At 40.5% G+C, this 22,968-nt stretch overlaps 1 protein-coding gene across 2 annotated transcripts; it reads left to right on the top strand.

Moving 5' to 3' along the window:
- The first annotated feature begins 481 nt into the window (after positions 1 to 481).
- Positions 482 to 22,953, top strand: LOC139629605 (integrin beta-1-like). 2 transcript variants are annotated; one of them, XM_071492332.1, is made up of 17 exons: positions 517 to 839; positions 11,324 to 11,390; positions 11,912 to 11,997; positions 14,234 to 14,456; positions 14,624 to 14,794; positions 14,909 to 15,147; positions 15,256 to 15,411; positions 15,622 to 15,717; positions 15,809 to 15,898; positions 16,290 to 16,430; positions 16,840 to 17,042; positions 17,366 to 17,604; positions 17,703 to 17,925; positions 18,722 to 18,954; positions 19,770 to 19,936; positions 21,109 to 21,186; positions 21,683 to 22,953. In XM_071492332.1, exons 2-16 carry the CDS (start codon positions 11,324 to 11,326, stop codon positions 21,184 to 21,186), a joined length of 2,412 nt encoding a protein of 803 aa, XP_071348433.1. In that variant the 5' UTR covers positions 517 to 839; the 3' UTR covers positions 21,683 to 22,953. The 2 variants fall into 2 exon arrangements, with proteins under 2 accessions (XP_071348434.1, XP_071348433.1); XM_071492333.1 differs by lacking the exon at positions 21,109 to 21,186 and having other exon boundaries at positions 482 to 839.
- The last annotated feature ends 15 nt before the right edge of the window (positions 22,954 to 22,968 follow it).

Genomic DNA, 22,968 nt, shown 5'->3' with positions numbered 1-22,968 from the left:
CTTTCTCACTCCAGCAGCTCAAACCCAGCACATGGGACAATCCAGGTTGGCCGCCTTCAGATAGTTCCCAACTGATTTGTATGATTTTCCAGCGACATTTTCTTTGAGATTTTTAGTAATATTCTAACATCAACACTTAATCTGTTGAAGCAAGTTATAATTACATTTTTTTTTTTTTTTTTTTGCATTTTAGTATGTAGTAAAATTTGGAAAAACCTATATGCAAATAATTTTTTGTAATTTTTTTTTTTTTTTTTCAAATTTTGTGAAAGGGCCAAATAAAGGTTCCAGATTCAAAATAAATGTGAATTTTCTGTGCACGACAGGGTGGAAGTATAGGGTTGTGTGTAAACGTGTTGCTGGATTTGTGGGTGAACTTTTTCACCACATCCGCGGTGGAGACGGGTTCGCTTCTGACCTGGGTGTTTGCTGCTCACGCCTCTGTGCGCCGCGGCTCCTCCTGCGGAGGCGGGGTTTAAGTGAGAAAAGAGGTCTGTTGAACTGGGGCATTAAAAAAAAAAAAAAGCACGGCTCATCACAGGAGCAGCACCAGAGCCGACGAGGTGTTCGGGCGAGTCCGGGAGTCCTCGTTTTTTATCTGTTTTTTAATATAACCGGTATCGATGTTCGCGTTTGATCAGATATCCCCGCCCGTGTTTTGATCGGCTCTGACGTGGCGCCTCGGACCGGCGCGGGTATTAGCGCAAACAAAGCGAACCCTCTCAACCGCCGCTCGCCTTCATCCTCGGGAGCCGTAACGTTTCTTCAGAAGGGGGCACTTTCCGGGGGGCAAATGTTCCTCTAAATCCTCGGAAACTACATCAAAACGTCGGGATAAGGTGAGTGATGTTGTTTTGACCGACATTTGTCGACCTGCCGTGTTTGAGACGAGGGGAAACACGATGTGAACGACAAAAGGGGAGAAGCGAGGGCCGCCTGTGGGTGTGGGTGAGCGACAGCTAGCTTAGCGCTGGAAACGCTCCCCGGTGAGATTTATTTATAATTAACTCCCGTTTTTAATCATCTTAGTCTTCACCCTAAAGTCAAAACTATCACAGAAGCTTTCACACGTCTGTTGCTCACCATACTGGAGTCTCTGATTGGGTTTATTGTCCACTTTGATGTCGTTTTCATAACCCTACATAATTTCTAGATTTACATAAAATCATAAAATCAGTCGTCAGCTATTTAAAAGTCATGTTAGTGATGTTTTCTGAAAATCACACACGATGGCAGACTGAAAACCTTTGGGTTTGTTGATCACACAAAGCAAGAGAAGTTTCGTACCTCAGGGGAAAAACATAAATGAAGAAGAAACTCAAACATCATCCCTTTGTAAACCAAAGTTACAGCTGAAGTTAAACCTGGAGAGGAAACAAACCACAGCCGGACCCCGCTGGATGATGGGCTGTGTAACCTGTGGCTGAACATACAGTCAGACCAAGATCTCCCCGGGCCAGCCGGATCATCAACCAGACTCCACGGTCTTGTCTGGCCCACAGCTCGGATCCAGGACCGCTGGCTGTGCAGTGTTGGACAAGATTGGTCTTGTCTGCCTCATTCACTTCCTGTAAAGGAGCTGTAGCCCGAGGGGGTGTTTTTTCTCTCCCTTGTGAATCTTAAGGAGAGGCTTGATTTCTCGGGAATGAGTTAAACTAGTAATCTGTGTTGCCCAAGTTCTTGCTGCAGGACTTTATTTAGTGACATGGGAATAAAAGGCCTTGGGTTAATTACCGGCCTGGCCTTGAAGACAGCACTGTAATGACATAGCAACAGCGCTGTATCGAGGTGTGAAAACACATATGTTTTTGATCTTGTACACACAACATACAGCAAGCCTGGTGGTTATAGGCACGAGGAGAGACGTGTCTGTAGACCAGGCACCCTGCAGATCACTGACTCACTTCCCTTAGTTACGTTGTTGTGATGTTTAAACACACTGACCAGAGCCGGTCTGGGGGGTAGGAGTGCTGGGACAGCGTGACGGCTCATATAGCGTTACTCAACACCAGGCCCTTGCTCCAACATATCAGATATGAGTCATGCATGGATCATCCGGGGGTGTCCGGATGAAGCATGTGGGAGTGGGAGTATAATTGAGGATATGTAATCATGGTTCAACTGTTGTCCCTCTATCCCTTGTATGGAGGTCTGGGTCTGTGGTAAAATGTTCGAGGTTACAGCAGAGACATGGGAAGTTTTGAACCGCTGGAGAGGATGCTGCGGGCCAGTGGAAACAAGTTGTGACCACAACATTGACATATCATCACATTTTAAATTGATATTGCAAACTTGTTAACAAATGGTTGTTTAGCAGTCATGGAACAACATTATCATTCATTTGCAGTTGTGGCCGCCTGATGAATGTAAGTCCAGTGTTTACTCTCCTGCGAGCTCTGCTTTGGGTCTCTACAAACTCCTGAGGGAAATAATTGGCTCTTTAGCTGCTAAATGCTCCACCATGTTCACCAGCGAGCCTTAACTGTGTCTGTCTGCTCTTTGCTGCTGAGCAGGTAGTCGACTGTGGGTTTTTAGAGTCATGTTGCTGGAAAGAGCTACCTGCTGTTGCCAAAGACAGTAAACCAAAACTGTACAGTCTGGACAGGCTGGCACCTTAAGGCCAAAGAGAGCTGCAGATTCAGGTGGTAATTCTCTGTCGGTTCATCTCTGAGTGACTCCTTTTCAGAATCAGAATAAAATAAATAGGAACTTAAAGAGAACACAAAATTAAAATAAAGGAGGTATAGAAGGGCAAGTGATATGTACAGCTATTTACACGTGGTATGAATGACGTCATGACATAGTTTTTTTTACGGAGTGATTATAAAAATATCAACTACAGCTGCTTTAAGGACATATTTCTGCAGAAGTACAAAGTGTTCTGGTGCTAGGGCAAGAAAAAATGCATAAATAAAGAGCAATAATAATAATTTAACCATAATTTTAATAATTTTCAGAGCAAAAATTGTCATCGTGCTCGCTCTAACTCAAACTGACCGAACGAACTCTGGGTTCAAGTCAGAGAGAAGTGGAAAAAGCAGCCCATATTTCAGTGATGTAGTTTTTCAGCTACACAGTATGGAGCTAGTTAAGATGGAATGTGTTATCTCATCTCTCTGAGGAGGGGTGGGGGATTGGGATCTCCTCCATATGACAGAGGAACCACATACAAGTCTGTCAGTTCATTCTGCAACATAAAAATAGTACAACAGACTCAGTCGGTTACACCGGCTGAGTACACAACATATCTGAGAATTTGCATTAAAAATATGCACGGTAGAAGGAAAAGGACAACAGAGATCACAATAAACCTGTCGCACATTTTTTTATTGTCAGTCAGATGTCAAAAGTTCAAAATGTACATCAGATTGAACACATTCCTTTTTTTCAAACACATGCTCTGTCTAGAAAGCACAGATAAAGAAGCAGACTTCACCTGTTAACTCTCATCTAGCTTGACAGGCCTTTAAGTTCAGTATCCAACCTTGTGGCAGATGTGAGCTGGATAAAGCAGGTATTCCTGTTTGTAGGTTGGATTTCCTTCAAACATGCCGTGCTTGCAGCGGGAAGCGATGTCTTCTTCCTGATCCTTCAGCAGTGCCTGGGTGTGGTTTAATTAACAAAATGGAGGCAGAGTCATGCTGAGTTGTTTGGGGACTTAATGGACTGAGAGTGGACTGTGACTTCCAGCAGCAGGTGGGGGCCGGCTGGCCGACTGGGTGGCAAACAGAGGTGGGGGGGGGGGGGGGGGGGGGGGCATCTAACTCATTTTGCGGACTACCAGATGACCGACCCAGCATGAACAATGCTGACTTGTGTTCAGCTCCACCTTCCCTTTGCATGTTTCTTGCAAAAGTTCTTGGCGTTATCGTACAACATTCATCATTTTGATTGCATTATGTAACAGATGTGAAACACACGAAGCTGACAGAAATGTGTGTTCGTCATGCAGCTGTTAGAGCTTTAAATGAGAGATGGCTGTGGTCAAGGTTACACTGTGATTGTGGTTTTACATTATATAGTTGGACACAGTCCATTAACAAGGTGTATATGAAGGCGAAAACTATTATAAACCATTTCCAGGCCGAATGTGGAGCACACATACTCTAGTTTCTAGCATTGTCTCTCACAGTTGGTGTTGATGCCAGCAGAAACAATATCATATGGTGATTTAATGTTAGGCACAGTCTGCCATAAATCAGCCCCGAAACCCCTATATTGGCAGATTTTTAATATTTAGGTGTCTTTCAGATTTTCAGTTGTGTAGGTCACTCAGTAGTTAGACGTCCTCATTTTATTCAATCTGGCATTTTCTGAATTTGGATTTGGGTGGATTTGTTGAAGAGTAGATGCAGCGAAGTGATTTGGTTTTTTGTGCCAAATACCGAATGGTCTTAGGTGGTTTGGTGGAAAAAGCAAGGTTGATGGTTTCCAGTAAGGGCTGAAGCAGTTGGTAGATGAACAGTAGCTATAACAACTATTTTAATACTTGATTAATCATTGAGGTAGTTTTTGAAGCTTAAATTCCAAACTTTAATAATTTTCTAGCTTCTTTTTAATTTTGATTTTATTTTAATAAACATTTTTATATGGAAGTCTGATTATTCAACACTGACTTCTCTTTTCAAGTTAAAAACAATGAGTAACTCATCGGGGTTAGTAAAGCACAGTGTGGTTAACCTCTACTTGTGCTAAATAAGGAACCACTGAGAAACCAGCTAGAGTTGTGGTAGCTTTTGCAATCAGCTCACATAGCTTGTTTTCAGTTTTGTCGGAGGCATGCACACAAAGTTTGACCTGTTTTGTTTACTGACTGGTGAATTCTTCTATTCACCATTTCAGCTAAAAATCAGGTACCAGTCAACTTGAGATGATCACAATTATTTTTATTTTCTTGTTATGAAGATATTTGTCTTCATGCAGTTTTTTTAAAGAAACCTGACCTGGTCTTCTTACTGAAGCCCACTTATTTGTGACTACTACTCCACATTTACCATAAACTCAGCCATATGGAGAAGCATTATTAGGCCTAATTTTGAAATGTGGTCATCCACAGTCTAAACATGGACTTTGTTAAAGATTACTAAACATTCACAGATGTGCTCAGCTCCACCTTCAGACAACACTGGCTTTTGACTGCTGAGCCACAGCAACTAGTCGCAGAGGGGTCAGGCAGAGCTTATAAACATAACCAGACCTTATTGTGGAGTATTTCAGAAAGTCAGCGAGCGTCCCCATCAAGAGGAAGTCTCCTGCCCCAGACTTCACACCGAGAGTTTCCTCTGTTAGGAACAGCCAACAAGAGACCACGCCACCCTCGGTGAGCAGAGGAAGGGGTAAACAAAGAAGCAGTGGTGACACATGTCTCCATGGTCTGAGTCAAAGCCCTCATATTCACTTCTTGTTTTTAAGTGTGACTTGGGAAAATCCAAGATCTCTTAAAGTGAAAGAATAATCCTTTTAATATGACTTCACTATGACTTGTGCACAGTGGATCACAAAAAAACATATTTATGATGAATTTTTTCTTTCTGAGGAACCCTAATCTACCTTAATGGATATAAGGAGAGTGAACAAATTATTACCAACGCCTCTCAGTGAAATGCAGTATCAGGTTTTCCAGTCATTTATTTCTACACGTCTCAACTTGTAAACAGCTTGTGCTGCTCAGATTTAACCATGAAGGAGTTCTCACTGATGTGAAGCGTTGTCTACAATGTCCTGATACAACCAGAAATGTTAAAGGGATAGCTACCTCAGCTGTTGTTCTGCCCGTAAGCACCAGAAGTAGTCTGAGTCCCAGCGCTGATGCTGTTGTACTACAAGCCTGAATCATTGCTACTGAAATATCAGTATGCCAGTTAGATGGATACTAGTGACTTAATCTGTCAAACATCTATCCCTAAGTTTCCATCAGAGGTTAGGGTTGTGTCTCTCATTCACCACAGAAGAGTCAGAGAAATGCCACAATAAAGTAGGCGGAGATGTTGCACAGGGAGTTGATTCATTGTGGGACAGCTAGATGTGTGCACAGAGGAATGCTCTCTGTGAATTTACGTGAGGGAGAGAGCACAGTTCTGGTCCCTGAGGCATACTGTCAGACTGCAGATTGAATCAAAACGCCTCTGACCTGTCTGAAGCTGATGACCGGCAGTGGAGCATAACAGCGAGCCCTGTGGAGGGTTGAGTTTCAGTCTGCTCTTCTCAGCAGCTGTTGGAAGACATTCTTGATGATATGTTTGTATGGGACTTTGCATGACTCCCACCGCCTGTGTTTAAAACTTGGCTATTGTATTGGTATTGTATTTACACATCCAAACTAATCCACAGAAACTGCAGCCCACCAGCATTTGTCAGTGGCCAGTCCTACTTAAATGTATATAATGGAAACAATGAAATACATAATTCAGCAGGGTGGTCTCTTTAAAGGCCAGAAATCATCAATCAGTCAATCAATGAAAATTCCCATGACCTTGCCAGACTTTCAAGTTGGTATCGACTTTCTCACTTCAATATTCATCAGATTCATTTTCGGTTTTCTGTTTGGAGTTGTTATTTTGGTCCAACCAAAAGTGAAGAATCTGTTCCCTCAGATGTAATATCTAGCATTTGTAATATTTATCAATCAGACAAGTATTGTCTTCATTAAACAGTTAGTCAGTAAAGTGTATTGATATATAATGTTAATAATGTTAAAAAGCTGCTGATGATTTAACAACTACAAGTTTCATATCCAGATTCAGATCAATAATCTGCAGCAGTTGGTCCTTTGATCTGTGATGCCTCCTTTAGTTAAAGAAAACTAAAAAAGTCGGATCAGTTACTAGTGTCACTATCGCTTTTTGTGATTCTAGCTGACAGTGTTGGTATTCAAAAGTTTCCTTACTGCAGCCTTATACCTTAATATTTGTCTTTAACTCTCACTCAGCAGGACCTTGCGTCGTCTTACTACAGGCACACATCCATATTAGAGAAGTGCTTGGCAGAAACCTGTGTCTGCGTTGCTGCTCTAGTATTGGAATGAACTGAGCACCTCTGGTTACTGTTAACAGAGATTGAACTGTAAATGAAAAATTGTGACGTTAACATTCAGCACCATGAACACAAAGCGTGTGCTGCCTCTGTCTACTCCAGTCTGACCATACAAAGTCATGATTTGACACAGTTTACTCCTGTTACTCTAAATATTAGGCTCTCAGGTCTGTCATCGAGAATACTTACAGGTCATAGTTTCTGCTTGACGATATTAGAGGGAGGTTTAAAAAGGAGGATGAGTACAGTTGGACTTTATAAAAGAAAAGTAAGCAAAGGGGCAATAGGGTTAAAACATACTGTCAATTCAGCTTCTGTTTTTTGTTTGGTTTTTTGTTTTTGTAACATTTTCTTCACCCAGCTCAGTTATGGCTTCTACTCACATGCTGTTTCCCTTTTCTTTTTCTCTGATTCAATATCTTCCCTTTATAAGCATTTACCTTGTGAGCCAGGAAGTTTATGACTTCACATGTAGCCAGCGGACATTTTCTCAACTGACATGTGGTACAGATGAAGTACGCTAGCTGTGTGCTGCATAGAAAAAAACACAACATTAATCAGATACAACTGGTAGATGTCGCTGTAAAATTAATTTGCATTTACATTTTGCACTATTTTGATAATCAGTTAATCTTTTTAGTCATTTTTTTAAACCAACATGCCACATTTTCTTTTCCTGTCTTCTTGTGAAGATTTTATGCTTTTCTTTGTCTGATATTTTATAAACAAAACAGTTGGTCAATGAACATAATACCTAGTAGTATTTTTGTGAATGTTCTTGTTGGAAATAACCTATGGAAGGAGCAGGAATCTACTTACGCTCTAATGACATGCTGGTCCCACGGGCAGATGAGGAAATATCAGTGTTTCCACTACCCTTGTCTTGGGTGGGGTGGGCCTCCCTCCCAAGGCAATGAACTAAATATATTCGGAAACTGCTTGGATAATCAGCATGTGATTAACATTATTTTAAGTTCCTCTTTAGTTCTTGATAAAAGATGTCAAGCAAACTCCTTTACTTATTGAAAGAGGTCAGTCAGGAATTCCCTGTCCAATGCATGAAGGAGAATTGATTAGAAATGCTACAGCACTTACTCAGCACATATGAGTTGGACCTTTCTTTATCAAGCTTCATGGCTATAAGGAGCAGTTTAACCACAGTCTGTTATGGATTAAGTGTCTTCACTCTGTTTGCTTGAAGTTGCTCTCAGCTCTTATCAGCAGTGACATTGCTGTGTAAAAGCCGTACTGGCTTCTGCGTCCCGCCGTTTCTATAGAACCAGTGACACTTTCTCTCTCCAGCGGTCAGACTCTCCTGCAAATATGAATGTTGAGCTACTGTTTCCAAAGCTTGGAAGTTGACAGTGACATTTTATTTAAGTTGGACTCATAATTAAATTAACAAATGATATGAATTCAGTTAAGACATCCTTTAGACTTAAGAAACATATATCAGAAACTTGCACCTTTAACAAAGTGGCAGATATAGATATCCAAAAAAATGTTAAGGAAGATTTTCTTTTTGTTTCAAGATGTAGATTAATGCAACAGGCAAGTCTGTTTTCAAAGTCAACATGAACCAGGATGGTGACCAGAAATACCAGTGCCTCTGCCTGGCATTTGAAGGCGGCACAAAGGCTTTGGAGACCCCAAATACCTCCCAATCTGTCAGCTCTCTGCAATTTGCAGCCCTGTGCAGGTCGAGCCTCAGAGCCGTAAACAGAGCTGCTCTTCAGGAATGTTGGGGAGGGGGCCTCAATAGTGTAGAAAGTCTTTCCAGTTGGTGGTGTTGGAATTTTCTTAATCATCTCTCTGGGTATGTTGTGTGTTGAATGTTTTGTCCAACTTGCCACAAGTTTTCATTTGTGTCAGGTTTTAGTTAGTAAATATATTTAAAAGGCACAGTGCCTATTCATGAACATAAATAATCATCTGAAAATAATTTCCATCTGTTGTCCCTGGCCCCATAAAAAGAGAAACAAATATCACATTGTGCTCAGCTGTTTCTGTTAGATGTCCAACTCTTTCTGTCCCCCACCATTCTCCAAATCATCGACTGTGGCAAATTTTGTCTGACAATTATCATGTTTGTCTCTCCCCTTCCCCACATTATCGTGATAACTATCACTAGACCGCTTTGAGGAAACTTACATTTGTCATTATGCCTCATTTCACAGGATGTGGTTGTTCTGATGCCTGTACCCTCTGACCCACAGTGCACTGCAGCAAACATATTTCACCTTTCCCCTAGCATCTGCTGAAGAACACATTCACTACAACACTCAGAGTTACATGTTCCTGTAATATCCTTTTCTTGTGTAGTGTTAATATAAATGGCCCTTTTCTCCACAGAACCGTTTAAGCTAAATGTGATTTAGCTAAATATCTAACAAGGATAGACTATTTTGGGACACAGCTGTTGACTCAGCTACTGTCAACACTGCCTGGTTTCCTATGTGTATCTGACTGGGGCAAATACACAGAGCTGGTCTGAGTTTCTAAGGTTTGAGGATTAGGCAGACAGTCAAGGAAGTGTGTCACTGGGGTGTAGGGGAGTTTCAGGAGGAGGCAAGAGACCGCCTGACCAAAAATGGAAACGAACACATTCACGAGAACACACCTACTGCACCTCTTGTCTGTGCTTTCTACCATTGAGTTGTGACCTTATCTTTTTCTGCACAAAACTAGCTTAGTAAGAATGCTGATTCATTCAAGTTGCTATCACACTAACAATCTGTAGCCACTTTGGAGATTTTTGTCTTGGCTTTTTTGTTTTTTCTTTGTGTTATGGCTGGATGGTTTATCCTCAGCAGCTCAGCTCAGGGAGGTAAAGAGGCATCATAGGGCTTCTCAATGAACCACTGTTATTTCTTCCTAATTTATGTTCTTTACTGTGGCGGCCTGAAATGTTAAATTAGAGCTGCTGCTGCCGCTCTGTTAGAGTCATTACATGTCTGCTGTTAGACTCATTAAGAGTAACAGTGGCGAAGACTAAATATCTCAAGTGTAAATATGACTGCTCTCTCCTTTACGCAACATTCTTCATTAAATCTCTTGAAGCCTTTCTCTCCCTTCCTCAGTTTCTCTCTTGTTGACTTTAATCTGATGCGACCTGTTGAGATAACAAGCTACCTTTTACGTAGGCATGCAACAACACGACAGCTTCCAAAACACAGTTGGAGAACAAGTATGTATGGAGGTTCGTGGAAGTGTTGATGAACTGGCAGCTGAGTGTGGGGAAATCATTCCTTTGCACTTGGACCAGGCAAAATGACACACACTGCTGCCTAACAATGACGTAATTCACTTCAGTGTGTTTTTTCAGTTTACAGGCCATGAGAACATTTTCAAGAGGAAATTGTTGTGTTAATGTTATACTTGGTAATAATAGCTTCTTAAAGTTAATGTTGGCCAACTCAAAATACAGTGCAGCTGTATTACATAGACAAATTAAAATACTGGGTTGAAACCTGGTGTACAAGACAGTGTTACAGTCAGCAATGTTTCCCATATATAGGCTGTACTTGGTTGGTACACCCAGGTAGATGAGGATCCATGCAGGTGGATAAAATTACTCAATTTCAACTTGGTTAAATTTTTACATTAGAACGTTTTATTTGATTCTTTTAAAACAAGCTCATTTTTGGACACACACGTGTCTGCATCAGTTACTGAGTGAACACTAGAGGCTTCACTGTGTGCTAGCCTCTACTGATAGCCTGCGTGTGATGCGTTTAGGAAAAACCTGTGAATTGTAGCTACAGAAAAAAACCCTGGGTTACACACTCTGTCTCTAAACTGCACGAGTCTCTGCATGCACATCCATCAATCACCACACCACCACCACAAGTAAATTCACCAGCGGGAAACACTGCAGCAAGTGTGACAGGAGAAGGGGCAAAAACCAACCTTTTCCTGTGTTCTCACACATGGTGAATGTGTGATGACACCGTGAGAAACTGTCACTGTGAAACACTAGCTCTGTGCTACATTAGGCTCCTGCAACCACAACACAATACATATTATTGTGACATATAGTTACACATTTTTGGGCCCTGTTAGCTGTCACTGGCACTAATGACAAAGATATCCTGACTATACTACCCGTTCCTTTGCAGCTGCATCAAAAATGTACAGGTTCTGTCTGGTTTGTAGGTTCTCTTGCCGTACTGCCATGTTAGATGATCTCTGCATTTTCTCTACTCTTGAATACATGCACATACCTGTCAGGCTTCAAATGTAGATCTGTTTGTTTCATCCAGCACTCAGTTTTTTATTTTTCTTGTTACAGATGGATCTGCGGTTACTTTTAATAGCATCATTATCAGCGGTTTTTGGTGGCAGCTGGGCACAGCAAGGTAAGAACACAGAAATGTCAGAAATTTGTTTAGATTTTACTCTGTCTTATCTCAACTGTTAAATATTAGCTAATTCATGGTGTAGCATCTGTTAATGGTCACACCAGTGCAACACGGTCACCGTGGTATTCATTGTTAAACTTTGGACGTCTGTTGATTTGACATGCTTTGATCTGTGCATTGACTTCCTCTATGTATTTGGCCAAATGTTGCCCACACTTAGACAGGCCTCTGGTTTTAAGTGCACAATATAATACAATAATAGAATGGGCTAAAACTTGCTTTCTTCCATTTTTTTAACTTGCCAAATAAATGTGTATTTCTTCAATCATGGTTTTATGACTGTGGGTGAAGTCATTTGTTGGTGAACTGCCTTGAGCTTTTCTCAGCATGACTCAGTTTTCTTAAATGGGAAGAGGTTGCATTTTGCAGCCAAAAACTGAAGCTGTTTTGAGTTAGTGAACTAATGGAAACTCTGTTTTGTCATTTTGGCTAAAAGGAATTTGTGTTGTCTCTTTCAGAGGGAAGCATATGCATCAAAGCAAACGCACAGTCATGTGGGGAATGCATTCAGGTCGCCGAGACATGTGGATGGTGCTCAGATGAAGTGAGTTGAATCAGTAAAGCTGGCATTAAACAATTTTATCACATGAATGAAAACTTATCTGGACGATCTTAAACTTTGGGTGCAGCATTTGATCTGTGCAGCAGCGTTGTCAAATTCACACAGCTGGTAGTCATCATCTTGTTCACGAAACAGGACAATCTGATGAATCTAAAGAATCAAAAAATAATAATGTCATCTTTGACAACTTTGACATTTCAACAGATTACATAATCCAAAGATATTATGGTTTAGGCAACATTTTAATTGATCATTTTGAAAAGGAGGAAGGGTTCAGAAAATAAGAAAATACTTTTTGTCATCTGTACTGTATGTAAATGGAAATAACTATATATATATATACATAATATACCTAAACCACACCTTACCCAGTCAGTACATAACACAAATGCAGACTAGCACTTAAGAGTTAAGAGATTAAATAGACTTGTTCTCTCTTTCCTTTCGACCAAGGACAAGTAACCACCACTACTCCATTAATTGTAAACACGAGTTCTTGTCTCACAGTGGAAACTTTAGCTGAATGACCCTGTTTAATTAGATGTTTTCTGGACTGAAGGCAAATATACATGCTGCGGCAGCAACACACAACTGAGTGAACAGACCACAGTATAGAAAAATACTTACAGCTGGGATATATCCGTCCATCTTACAGGGCAAACAGATGACAGATGCTATAGAATTTCATGCCCTGCTTTGGAACAGATGTTTAGGAAGTGTATTTGTATTTCTACATTAAATTAACTGTATTGTGGTGAACACCATGTTTTCTTCAGTTTCACTGTGTAAGACTTGGATCTCGGGATCATTAAGTTAACGTAAATCAGTGGAACAAGGCAGTAAATTAGTGTCATTTTTACTGTGTTATGAGAGTATGAGAACCCTACCTGTAATATTTCATCTCAATATGAATACAGACTCTATCATTAACCTATTTGTCCAAAATAGTGAGATTTAGCCTTGTTAGTCATCAGTCTGAAACTATTCACCAAGGTCAGTCTCATGGTGAATAAAACAACTCTCAGATTTGGGTGTTTTTGTTGAATTGTTATATCAGGAAAGAGCTGCTGTTAAATCCTGTCTGCACTTCTCACTCATACTCCTGATTCATATCCAACCTCAGTTTATGAAATCTCAACATGACTGCAAGTCTTTTACAGTGGTGTTTGGTTAGTGGCTTTTTCTTTTTTTTTTTTTTTTTTTTTTTTTTTAAAGCCAGATAAGTTAGCTACATTTGTTTTATCTGAGAGGGCACTTGTTGTGCAGCCTTAACAATCACACAAAACTGTAAATGTCTCTGTGTGTCAGCTCTTCTTATTTATTATCTGTACTCTACCTGTGAACTCAGCGTTCCTCAGAAAATTCTTCATCTTCCATTTCTGTGTTTTTTGAAATTTTGCATAAATCGTATCTGATGTGTGGTGAAATACAGGGGAGAAATAAGTGGCCTCTGTGGCTCATGTGGTTTTGAAAGAATTAGGTCAAAACATTATTTTTGTTTTGACTGAGTTCATTGTCCCAAGTTCTCCTCCACTATGCCTTGTGGGATATCATGTGCATCCAATCTATATTCTCAGCCAGGCCTCAGAGTCATCTGTTTCTACTTGTCTCCTGCTGGTTACGAACAATGGCCTGAAAAAAGAGACAGTTTAAGGCAGCTTGTGTAAAATAGATTGATTTGCAGGGGTCTCACTGATCCTGAAAATTGTATCTGTATATTCATACCCTCGAGTTCAGTTAGTTAAACTAACAGAAAATTAGAACTATTACTTTTGGCATCACAATCCTACAAAACAGTAATTGAATGAGGCTGTGAACCTGTAAAGTGACATTAATATAATGTCCTGTTGTTCCTTTAACATGTTTGTCAGTATGTATTGTGTTACTGTGCAAGTTGCCAACATGTTGCTTCATGCCAGTCCCACCGAGACAAATTCCTTTACATTTACAGGACCTTTCCAGATGTTTCTGCAGATACACCACACATGAAAATTACCTTACATTTTTGTGCTGGGAGATTTGTATCAGTTGGTGAAAAGATTCAAGGTCTTTTTGATGCTTAGAAGAACATGTCACAGATTAAATCCCTGCAGTAGCAAGGTGTCAATTTCATCGACAAAACTTAAGCCCAAGGAACAATATTTATGAAATTAGTGCGATATCGGAACAAATTTAACTTAAAATAATCCTAATGACAACCGCTTTTGCTGTTCTGCAGAACTTCCTCACTGTGGGTGAATCCAAGTCAGCCCGCTGTGATGATCTGGAGTCCCTGAAGAATAGAAATTGTGCTGTGGCCAAAATTGAGAACCCACGCGGAAGCATTACCGTCAACAAAAACAAGACCGTCACCAACCGCAAGAAGGACGTGGCTGAGAAACTGAAGCCTGAGCAGATCACCCAGATCCAGCCCCAGAAACTCACACTGACACTCAGATCTGGTAAATATTTAACTTCTGTAGCCAAATCTTCCAGTGCTTTCTCACGCTGGTGTAGAAATAACCATGAACAGTGAGACACAAGTGCAGGTTTTATTGTGATACTTCAGCTGTGGTCACATTGTGTAATCTGTAACTTAAAGTAAATGTTGTCATGTTTTGTCCTTTAGGTGAGCCCCAGACTTTCAAGCTGAAGTTCAAGCGAGCTGAGGACTACCCCATCGACTTGTATTACCTTATGGACCTCTCCTTCTCCATGAAAGACGATTTGGAAAACGTCAAGAACCTTGGCACTGACCTCATGAGGGAAATGCAGGAGATCACCTCAGACTTCAGGATTGGTGAGGAAAACTTGACTCCCAATAAAAATAAAAGACAACAGAAAAGCTGAAGTGTTACAAATACTTTTTACAGTCCTGAGTAAAATACATTCTCCTTTTTCCTCACCCTTGTAGGTTTTGGCTCCTTTGTGGAGAAGACAGTCATGCCTTACATCAGCACCACGCCAGCCAGGCTCATCAACCCCTGCACAGGGAACCAGAACTGCACCAGCCCCTTCAGCTATAAGAACGTCCTCAGGCTGACAGAAAATGGAGATGAGTTCAATCGACTGGTCAGTCAGCAGCAGATCTCAGGAAACCTTGACTCTCCAGAGGGGGGCTTCGATGCCATCATGCAGGTGGCGGTCTGTGAGGTGAGAAGGGGCAAGACTTAGTAGTGTGCTTTTTAGTGGTTGCTTCTAGTGTCAGCATTCAGTAGATTAGTACTAATGAGGAGACTCTGTTTGTCTCAACCTTCCCAGGAGCACATTGGCTGGAGGAACGTGACTCGTCTGCTGGTGTTCTCCACCGATGCTGGTTTCCACTTTGCTGGAGACGGCAAACTGGGCGGCATTGTCCTGCCCAATGATGGGAAGTGTCATCTGGAGAACAACATGTACACCATGAGCCACTACTATGTATGTAGCTTATCATATATTTAACATTCATAATGTACCCAGCAAGAGTTGACTGAGTCTATGAGATAAGCATGATCCTCTTACTCATGGTCTCAATTTCCTGTTGATGTTAAGAGCTGTCTCCTGCCAGACCCACACTTGACTGTACAGTTTTTACACTTTTATTAATATATGTGTGTGTGTGTGTGTGTGTGTGTGTGTGTTATTCAGGATTACCCCTCCATCGCCCATTTGGTCCAGAAACTGAGTGACCACAACATCCAGACAATCTTTGCAGTCACTGAGGAATTCCAGCCTGTTTACAAGGTAAACTGTTGTTGTCTGTACATCGTACTTTAATTCTAACGTCAGGTGCACATTTAAAATGCGTTCTTTGTATTGTCACTGTCTCTTACAGGAGTTGAAAAATCTCATTCCTAAATCAGCTGTTGGCACACTGTCCTCCAACTCCAGCAACGTGATCAAACTCATTATTGATGCTTACAATGTGAGTCAAACTGCACCGTCCTCACATGATGTCTGACTCTCCCTGACTTTAAGAGATAACTTGTGATCTTAATTAGAATTTATACTTGATTTAGTTTATATTACTACTTATTTTTACTATTAATTAATCGTATGAGAAAATGTCCTACATCCTTTTTCCCTGGCTAAATAAAGACTACAATGAAACTAGAGGTTATGTACATGCAAGACTAATAGTCAGTAAACACTAAAAGCTGAAGGCAGTGTCACAGTCCCTTCTTCTTCCTTACTTACCTATGTACATAATACTTAAAAGATTCAGGTTACATAAATCATGTCCATCTAAACAAATCACCCAAAAATAACAGTCTGTAGTGAGTGTTCAATCTTTCTGTTTCTTTTCTTTTGGACAGTCTTTGTCCTCTGAGGTCATTCTGGAAAACGGCAGGCTGCCAGAGGGTGTTTCCATCACCTACAAGTCCATCTGTAAGAATGGTGTTGAGGGAACAGGGGAGAACGGCAGGAAGTGCTCCAACATCTCCATCGGAGACGAGGTAGAAATGATCGTTTTTGTTGCAAGTTGTGTACACTGGGGAAAATGAAGAATTAGATTCTTAAGCATCTAAGCTCATGAACTGAGGTAGCATATTGGTGCCACAAGACAGTTGGTGAAAGGGCTCTGTGCAGCAGTTTACTATCTTCACATCCCAAAACCAAGGCATCCAGGCTGTAAACTATGTCCTTTTTCTACATCAGTGTCTCCCACTGGTTGAGGGAATGTGCTGGTTCATAACTGGGAGAAAAAGGGAGCAAAAAACAGTTTAAAAAAGTCAAAATAAACAAGAAACGAGAAAAACTTCACAAGCTAATAATCTGAGTCATGTCTGGAAAATGGCACAATTATCTTCAAAGTAAACTTCTCATTAGGCTTAATGACCCTATAAACTCCCCTTTGGTCTCCAGGTGTTTTTTGAGATTTCCATTGCATCCCAGAAGTGTCCATCACCTGTCAAGTCTGAGGTCATTAAGATTAAACCGCTGGGCTTCACCGAGGAGGTGGAGATAGTGCTGAACTTCATCTGTGACTGTGAGTGCGCCGCAGAAGGACAACCCAAGAGTGACAAGTGTCACGAGGGCAACGGGACCTTCGAGTGTGGAGCCTGCAAGTAAGTATCAAGCCAGGAAGATTTACTAGATCATGTGCAATGGAGCCTTGAGGAAGCGTGAGTTGTCAGTTTCCAGCCACAGCTGTACATCTTTAAAGGCACAGTGATGAACTGGGTGAAGAACTGGTGGATTTTGGGCTTCTGTGGTACATGTTCAATAAAGGAGGAGGGAGAAAGTGCCTGTTTTTTGCTTTCTCCACCAAGATGATGTTTTTCATACATTTAGTATTCTTCACTGTCTTTACTTATTCTCTGTTCATAATGTTTGATTTTAATGACACACGTTATTACTGAATAGGCTAACCTCCTATCTTCTGTCTCAGGTGCAATGAGGGGCGTATTGGACGTCTCTGTGAGTGCAGCAAAGATGAAGTCCGGACAGAGGACCTGGATGCCAACTGCAGAAAAGACAATGGTACAGATATCTGCAGCAACAATGGCGACTGTGTCTGCGGCACCTGTGAATGCAAGAAGAGGGAAAATCCAGCAGAGGTCTACAGTGGAAAATACTGCGAGTGCGACAACTTCAACTGTGACCGCTCCAACAACAAGCTCTGCGGAGGTGAGGACTATGTGAACACAATTTGAAACACTTTCAATAACACATCAGTGTTATTGAAAACCCTGCGTTAACCTTTGCCATTGCCTGTGCTTCACCAGGACATGGGCGCTGTGAATGCAGGAAGTGCATCTGTGACGCCAACTACACAGGCAGTGCCTGTGACTGCTCTCTGGAGACCTCCACCTGCCTCGCCAAGAACGGGCAGATCTGTAACGGTCGTGGTACTTGTGAATGTGGAACCTGCAAATGCACCAACCCCAAATTCCAGGGTCCAACCTGTGAGATCTGTCCCACCTGCCCTGGTGTTTGTGCTGAGCACAAGTGAGTCTGAGGGTTTCATGCTTGGCTGGAAATTTAAGAATCAGAAATCTTAAAATGTAGTGTTCCCGCTGGTCAGATGGGTGACTTTGCATTGATATACAGTTGATGCAAAGGTTTTTTAGCTTGTTTTGTACATTCATATAAACCTTTACATACATATAATAATACAGAATGATTTGGGTTTGAGCCTTAAGCTTGTCTGTGTCTGCATCTGCTCCCTTTATGTTTTTGTGCGTTTCCTCTCAGCCGGTCCATAGCTATGTTTGAGAACAGTGAGGTCATGTCCTTGTACTTTTTCTGGGCCATGTGGCCTTTATAGTAACTTCAGGGGAATTAATTCTCTATAATTAACAATTATATATATATATATATATATATATATATATAATATATATAATATATTTCAATTTGATTAGTTTTAGGCCCTGAAATAAAAGAATATAATAACTATTCGGTATTTCTGCACCACATTCACATTATTTACATTATTCCATTATTCTTTGGTGTGTGGCTTCTTTGAAATGATATATATATACCTTAATGTTGGGACATAGGATAATTCAATTTAACATGAAAAATCCAAATCATTTAACAGTTGTTGAGACTTTATATTTTTGGTATCCTGACCTGATTAGTTCTAAAATCTTGGCTGTAGTTCTGCCTCAGTAACTGTAGAAACCTCACTGTTCATTTGATCACAATGTGTGTTAGTTTCTCTGCCTTCTACCAATGTATTCTGAGACTTTACTGCATAGATTTTACACTTTGGAGAGTTAATCAATCTATGTTTCTGCAGAGATTGTGTGCAGTGCCGAGCATTTCAGGCTGGTGAGAAGAAGGATACCTGTGAGAATGACTGCAGATACTTGAATGTGATCAAGGTGAAGGATCGGGACAAGCTTCCCCAGCCCACCGACCAGAGTTTCCCTCTGACTCACTGCAAAGAGCGAGACGCCAACGACTGCTGGTTCTACTACACCTACGCCATCAGGAATGACACCAAGGAGGTCTACGTGGTGGAGAACTTGGGTAGGATTGGATGGCTAAATTTTGTGTGAATCATGATGAAGGATTGAAAACCTGACTAAATATGATGCTGTTTGTTTAATTGTTTTAGTTTATCTTGCCACAATACCAGTTTCTCTAAACAATCTAAGGTACATGGTGGAGATTCTGACAACTAGTACTATTCCTTGTATTTATGTCTCATGCACAATACACAAGGAAAACAGCTATATTCCTGCTCAAGGCAAGGAGGGAAAAACTGCTGGCAAGTATTCACAGCTGTAAAACATGCAAGTTTCAAGTTTTTCAAAAACAAGACTATGAAAATGTTTTATGAGGAAGGAAGTGCATTCAAAGCAGTTTGATAGGCCTTAGGGTAACACACAAGACATTTTAGTGTGGCTAAATATAAAAACTGAGCTTTGTGAAAACTCCACATGATACCGTTTAAAATTTACATTTAAATTTCATTTAAAACATGAATGTTAGTAGCAGTAGTAATGGTAGCTGTAATGGTGATAGTATGATGGGAGGGGATGGCTGCTCCCTCACTTTTACAGTTGATACATGAATTACTTCAAGGTTTCAGTCTGTTTTAAAATATTTGACAAGATCACTGATTTGTTCCCCATCATTACAAATTTAGTTTTAACATGTGAAACCGACAGACTATCTTAGCTTTCACATGTTCGCCCAGGTCATGGAAATAGTAGGAGGTTCTAAAATTTGCAAACAACCAAAAATAAACTGAATAGTTTGTGAAAGATGATTTTTTTATTTTTTTATTTTGAAGCTGCATTCTCTTATCATTTAAGATAATCTTTTTTTCTGTATTTCAGAGTGCCCAGCAGGTCCTGACATCATCCCCATCGTGGCAGGTGTGGTAGCAGGCATTGTGCTGATCGGCCTTGCCCTGCTGCTCATCTGGAAACTACTCATGATCATCCATGACCGCAGAGAGTTTGCCAAATTTGAGAAGGAGAAAATGAACGCCAAGTGGGACACGGTGAGTCAGACTCAGCAGAGCATCTGGAGCAATAACTGATCAGACCTTTCCTCAGTGCACAGGCCTCATTCTTCTTTCCAGTTCAAATAATTGTTCCCTTAAGAATCAAAGCTGGTTTTATTTCAGTTGCTGCACCAGGATTACACATATTTACTTGGGGAGATAATAAACTGGATGTTCCTGACTTTTAAAGGATTGAGGTAGAAAGATTTGTAGCAAGTCTTAAACTGTATTTTTTACTGACGTGAAGTAGTAAAATGTTCTAAAAGTGTGGAAACAGAACAGAGAGAATCTGCAGCTCTGTGGCCCTCACTGTCCTTGATCAACCTGAGCTCCATGCTGTAATGTTCAGTCTTTATTCACTGAGGGAGCGGCCTTCCCCTCAGCTGACGGTGCTGCCTCTCACTGTCCACATGGTACAACTGCACAACCATAAAAGGCAATGAAGCGGAGAAAGAGGAGGGCTGATGGGTGACCACTGGTGGAAGGCTACACTACTGCTCACTGCTGTGTGTTAGTCACAGGAGCAGGCTTAATTTGGGAAGCAGACAGTCATCTGAGGCAGTGTTGGTGGGAATTACTTGTAAACATAATTAGCTACCATGTCACTGAAGTAGATGTTAGCAGATGAGAAAAAGTAGGGGTTGCCTCTTAATAAACAAGTAGCAATATGGCTTGTGCTGTTAAGGCTGTTTTCAGTGTCTTTTCTTTCATATTTTATGGTAATCTAGTCTTATTTATATAAAGAATACTTGATTGTTTTGTTTTTAATTCCCAGTTTGTACCAGGGGGATGCCGTGGGTTTTTTTTTTTTTTTTTTTGCTGTTGTGTAACAGTTAAGAGGATATTTAAGTAAAATAAACTCATCAGATTAAAATGTAACACACCAGAGTTTACAGGAAATTAGAAACAAGATACTGCTTACAAAAGAAATCATATTTGTAAGCATATGTTGTTGTTGTTGTTGTTGTTAGCATGTTAGAGATAGAAAAGGGGGGGGGTAGTGACCATAATGACACAACAAATATTAAACACGTAAATTTCTTCCTAATCTTTCCTGCTGTGCTGAACATCTTTCTTCAGACGTTTATGCCTGTCCTTTCCACTGTTCCTACTCATTTCTTTTTCTTCTGTTTTCCCTTTCATCCTCCCCCGTTCTCTCTCCGTGTTAGCAAGGGAACCCCATTTACAAGAGTCCCATTAACCAGTTCCAGAATCCCAGCTATGGGAATAAAGCTGCTGCTCTTTAGGTCCAAGTTTGTATCACCAGTTGGCTTTGTGCACTTGCATGAACCTCTTCTGTGCAGTTTTACACCCTGATTGATTTTATTTAGGGCTGCAATGACATGAAAGGTTTGGTGACTGCATGTTGTGAAATTAGCATGATTAACCAGAGGTGCCTCCTTATACTGAAGCACATTGTTTGTTACTAAAGGTGTAAAGTACGTTTTCCGCAAAGAAGAGCATTAATATGAGCAAACAAAATAATTTAATAATTGATTATTGTTCAGCTCATCTAACATGTTTGACCAAACCGTTGCCTCAAGAAGATGACCTATGCGGCCACCTGTTCGTTGCTGGAGTTTGTTGTTTGCTGTCAGACTTGATCTGAAACTGCTGATCTTACTAGTTGTTACATTCTGCTGTTGTGACCCCACAAACCTGAACTACAGGAAGTGCTGTGATTGTTAGCCTGGTTTCTCACAACTGTTTAACTCACTCCCGTTGTTTTCGTCTCTTCCTCAGGGTGAGAATCCAATCTACAAAAGTGCCGTAACAACCGTCGTCAATCCAAAATACGAGGGCAAATGATGGAGCTGTGTCTTCATTGTGACAACACTGTATGGAAAAGAAAATGGGCCGGGGTGAAGGGAGGGGCGGGTTTTATAATGCTCTCACTGTTTGTTTGTTTGTTGTTGTTGTAGTCACCAAAAGATAGCAATGCATTTTGCCACTATTTCAGTTTGTTTTACTAACTTGGTTTACTTTCTATGCATCATCTGAAATGTGTACAGTCTGTGTAAATGTGGGGTTTTATATTTTGTTTTATGCTTCTGCAGAACTTGAGAGAATGTGTCTTGAACAGATTTTTTTTTTCCCGCCACAGGACTGGCAAGGTAACGAAAGCCTAACTGTGCCTTTTTTTAATAGAACCATGAAGCCATCAGTGTTTTGTTGAGGGTTTAATTGGATGTTGATAATAATGGGCGGCAAATGAAGTGTTCCTTCAAGGTTTTATTGTGTCTGTGAGTGTTTTGACGAGTAGATCTCACTTCTTTTTAAACATCTCTTTGGATTGAACTCTTCAAATGTAGCACCAGTTGGCCGTGTATGGCAGCAATGAATTGTGTACAGTATGTTTTGGGTTCTGTGTAAAGCCATATATGTGTTCACAGAACAGGGTTGAAGGCGTTAGTATTTTTTTTCCAAGTGACTTAATCCATCTGAACAATCAATTGAAATGTGTCTTTATCTACAAAGGATATTTTCTCTGGCTGCCTTTCTAGGTGAAAGGGCATCAGTGTACAGTAGTATTACTGTTTGGCTCCAGGTTTTACTTGCTTAATTTAAAAGCCAACTCAGGTCCTTAACTCTTCACAGCGATGCCAAATATGAAAACCTGCCTTATTTGCTAACTAAATTTTCTTATATTGAAATGCCTTGTTTTATTTTTAGAATATGAACTGGGGAAGGGTCCCTGTTTTTTTTTTTTTTTGTTGTTGTTTTTTTTTTTAATTTTAAAAATGTCAGTAATTCCACCCAACTATTTGTTGGTGCCTCGATCAAACGTTTTTTATTGAACAGAAATAGGAGTGGATATAATATCATTCGTTTCTAAAGATCGGTGGAGAGGAAATGGTCTCTAGAGCTCAAGAATCTTTGGTTTATGTAAAGAAACAAAAAAGGTTACACCTGTCACCGTTATTTTAAGTGCCTTTTTAATTTCAACAACACATTCACATTTGCAATTCTGTATTTCTGAAATTATTTATTGAATAAACAATCAAAACAATTTACCCCCATATTGTTAA

This window comes from Trachinotus anak, unplaced genomic scaffold, assembly GCF_046630095.1.
Source record: "Trachinotus anak isolate AG129_WGS33_773 ecotype Australia unplaced genomic scaffold, CSIRO_AGI_Tana_v1 ptg000012l, whole genome shotgun sequence".
Lineage (NCBI taxonomy): Eukaryota > Metazoa > Chordata > Actinopteri > Carangiformes > Carangidae > Trachinotus > Trachinotus anak.
This window is presented reverse-complemented; position numbering and strand designations above follow the sequence as displayed.